We start from the raw sequence: 3,412 nt of genomic DNA, 5'->3' as shown, positions 1-3,412 counted from the left end.
GTTTGAGTGGCACCAAAGGTTCCATTGCAAAATGTTCTTTTCCGGGGCAAGTGTTTTTTTTCGTGTTCACCTGTGTTCACATTTATTGGTCTTCGTTTACTTTGACATTAATTTCGAACGGAATAAAAGTGGAAAATATAATTGCGGACAAAATCTATTGAATGGTCGCTTTGGCATTTGACAATGGAGAAAAAGAGAGAGAGAACGTAATGAAAAAAAATTGAAAAGAATCTCGTGATTGCGATAAATCGGATTTCTATTCATATCCACAATCGAAATGGGATTTTATATGATTCATTCAAACAAACAATTGAGTTGTTATTTTTTATTCAAGGCTTGACCCGTGAAAACGACCAAATCGTAATAATAAGGCTCATTTCGACGACTGCTCAAGTGGTGTTGCTATTGAATCGCATAAAACAATTATCGGTTCGTAATAATGAAAAAGGCATGCGATTTACGACGCCACCATTTTCATTCCATGAACTTGGCTTGAACACTTTGTTCCCACTTTTTAACTTCTCTGTGCACGTTTTTTCTCTTTGTTGCTGTTTATTTCTGATAAAAATAGCACGAAAATCGCTGCAATTTATATGCATTGAAAATGGGTGAATAAAAATTGCCGTCAACACAGACAAACAAAGAAAAGCTGGCGAAATAGCACTGACTTGATTGAAGCGAAACAGTCGCGACTGGCGCACACCATGACTAACATCGGGTTTTGATATACAATTGCCGTATAATACACCAGCAATAATTGGCACGCGCATACAGCGGAAAGTTTAGCAAACGTACACGCATGAAAAATGACTCGTCCTCAATTATAGGCTTTGCAATATTGTAGGTTTTTTTCACAATGATTTAATAAAAAAAAAAAACACAGAGCAGTTGGCATCATTTTCAATAAATATCAAAATAAAAAAAATGGTAGAATTTGATGATAGTCGCTAAAATATTTCTATGCAATGCATACCAAACAAAGCATTTATGCTTAACAATTGCGATGTGTTTGTGTCTGTTTTTCGCTCGCTCCGACGATTTTTACCGAATTTCAAAATAATGGGAACCTTTTTAGCGTGTATACAGTGTCAATGTTTCAATTCAATAGATATAGTATTCGCTTAGATTCACTTTTTATACAAGTCAATGTTGGAATAACGATCGAACAGCTGACGAATGTCATATTGGAAATAGGTTTGATTAATGAAGACAATGTGAAATTGAATTTGTTTCATTTTCTGCTTTTCTTCAAACGGCCTGTCATCAGTGTCATTTGATGACTATTATGCGTGTACTGACCATGTCTAACTAAACTAAACTCACTTATATTCATAGAGCATTCAGAAAGCGTGCATTTCATTATTTATCAATTTGGTTTCGTATTATGCTTAACTCGTTACCTACGGGTAATAACTGTTACCGGTACAAATAAATTAAATAAAAACTTTCGTAACTGCCTCCATTGCTGTAGAAAACTACTTAAACTCATAAATTCTTCGATTATTTTCCTCTGTCGATACCGCACCAATTCACTTAAATGGCCTTAGACTCTTTCTGGAACTGTTTTCGTTTTTTTTTCAGCTGCCTTTTTCATATCACTTTCAACGCAGAGAACGCTGTAGAACACCTCCATTTTTATAGATCGGCCGATAAATTATTAAACGCTTCTCGCTCTGGGTAGTATAACTAGTTGAATTATATAGTTTTATGGGTTAGTTCTTTTGCCTTTGCATTTTTGGCTATCTGCGCTTTTACACCTATACGAAGATTGAGAAGAAGAAAGATGGATAAAACGCATTTAGAATATTAATTTGAAGCAAACGTTTCGAATTACATCAATAAAATCAAATAAAAAAATGCGATTACAACATTGATGAAATCTCTTTCATCCGATATCTTTGCCTATATTTTTAAATCAATGTTTTTAAAAGCGAATTGCTCTTCACTGCAACAAATTTGAAGCACTTTGACCAAGTTAAAATGAAAATTACCTGATGACGGACTATTATGACTGACACCTAGTGCGTCCAATGTTCTTAAAAGTGCACCTAAGCTGGTATCATCTGATTCAATAATACGACTATCAATTTGGATGAGTGCTGCTTTCTCTTTCTTCGTTTGTGTATGCCACACAAGAACTTCGGTGCAATTTTTCGCTTTCGGTTCAATTTCGTTCATTTTCAATCCGATATTTTTCAAAAAGCCATCCTCTTCAAAACCGGCCTTGTACGGCATCGTTGAGTTTGGATTCTTCTCTAGATACTCCAACGAAACGGCGAAGCCAGCCATATCGACGGGCCACATTCGTTGCGACAGCCACGAATCAAAGAAACCAATTACTTTGCCCTTGAAATGAAACAAATAAATGGTTTTTAACATGAAAATGCAATTAAAAAAGAGAGTTATCATTTCGACATGAAAAAAAAACAAACGGTTAAAAAAATGAGATTGCATTAAAAGGATAGACGTAATAATTGAACGGAAACATGTAATAGTTTTTGGTATTCAAAGTCTTACATTTCGTACGACTGGTGCGCTAATGGAATACTGGCCAATTAAACCAACGGGAAACATTGAAACTCGTTTGGTCGATCGAATTTCATCGAACAGCCTTAAATCAAATGTGTTATCATCGTCACCAAAATAGAGTACACCTGGCTTCTTGCCATTTTGCCGGATCCAATTGATTGCAGCTCGTCGATTAGCAACACCTCTCGGCATCGGCTTTTGTGAACGATAGAAATCCGGCATTGGGCTCGATATATGAGTATATGGAATACCTAAACGTCGGATAAATTATTGCACCATTTCATAACCTTTTTTTCTCTCTCTTTTCATTTTAACATTTCGCAAATCGGCTGCAGATTTATGGCATTTACATCGTTGGTAACATACACACAAGAAAAGTCAAACATACAAAAGCATTAGCTTACCGAAACGGTTTAGAAACTCATCCAAATGTTGATTACATGAGTCCGTATCATCGGCCAAAATCCAGTGCAAATGTGGTACGTGCATAAGCGTTTGACCAAGCCGTACAATCTCAGCGAATTGTTCGCGTCGTGGATATGTTGGCGTTACGAAATAGATTATTGGCACGACACTACCAGTGCCAGTGTCATTCGTATCTGTGCCATGTGCCGTGGGATTTTTCGTTGCTGCTATGGTTCGTGTGTCAACGAAATTTTCTTTGCACAGAAACGATGATTCATTTATTGTCACTGACGCAGCTACCGTTCGTTCGTAGTCACCTGAATCGAAAGATTGGAAACAAAAGTGCATTGATAAATTATTCGTAGAGGACGATAGAGAGTGATAGAGACAGATGGATAGAGGGAGAACGAACGCGCAAAATAGCGAACAACAACCAACAAAGTTTACCGAGTCTAATGAATTTTGGAGCAAACAAACG

General features: G+C 36.5%; 1 protein-coding gene across 1 annotated transcript; it reads right to left on the bottom strand.

The window, feature by feature from the left end:
* Positions 1-53: 53 nt before the first annotated feature.
* LOC129580239 (galactosylgalactosylxylosylprotein 3-beta-glucuronosyltransferase S-like) lies at positions 54-3,251 on the bottom strand (the record flags this gene model as incomplete). The annotated part of the gene is given in 4 exon segments (XM_055470475.1): positions 54-1,757; positions 1,992-2,346; positions 2,518-2,780; positions 2,934-3,251. Coding segments are annotated over 4 exon segments (998 nt in total), but the record flags the coding sequence as incomplete, so codon positions are not given.
* Between the last annotated feature and the right edge of the window lie 161 nt (positions 3,252-3,412).

The sequence above is a fragment of the Sitodiplosis mosellana genome, unplaced genomic scaffold (genome assembly GCF_009176505.1).
Source record: "Sitodiplosis mosellana isolate CC-2019 unplaced genomic scaffold, AAFC_SMos_1.0 Smas_scaffold_7402, whole genome shotgun sequence".
In the NCBI taxonomy this organism is placed as follows: Eukaryota; Metazoa; Arthropoda; class Insecta; order Diptera; family Cecidomyiidae; genus Sitodiplosis; species Sitodiplosis mosellana.
Note: the sequence above shows the minus strand (reverse complement) of the source record. Positions and strands in the feature narration are given on the sequence as shown.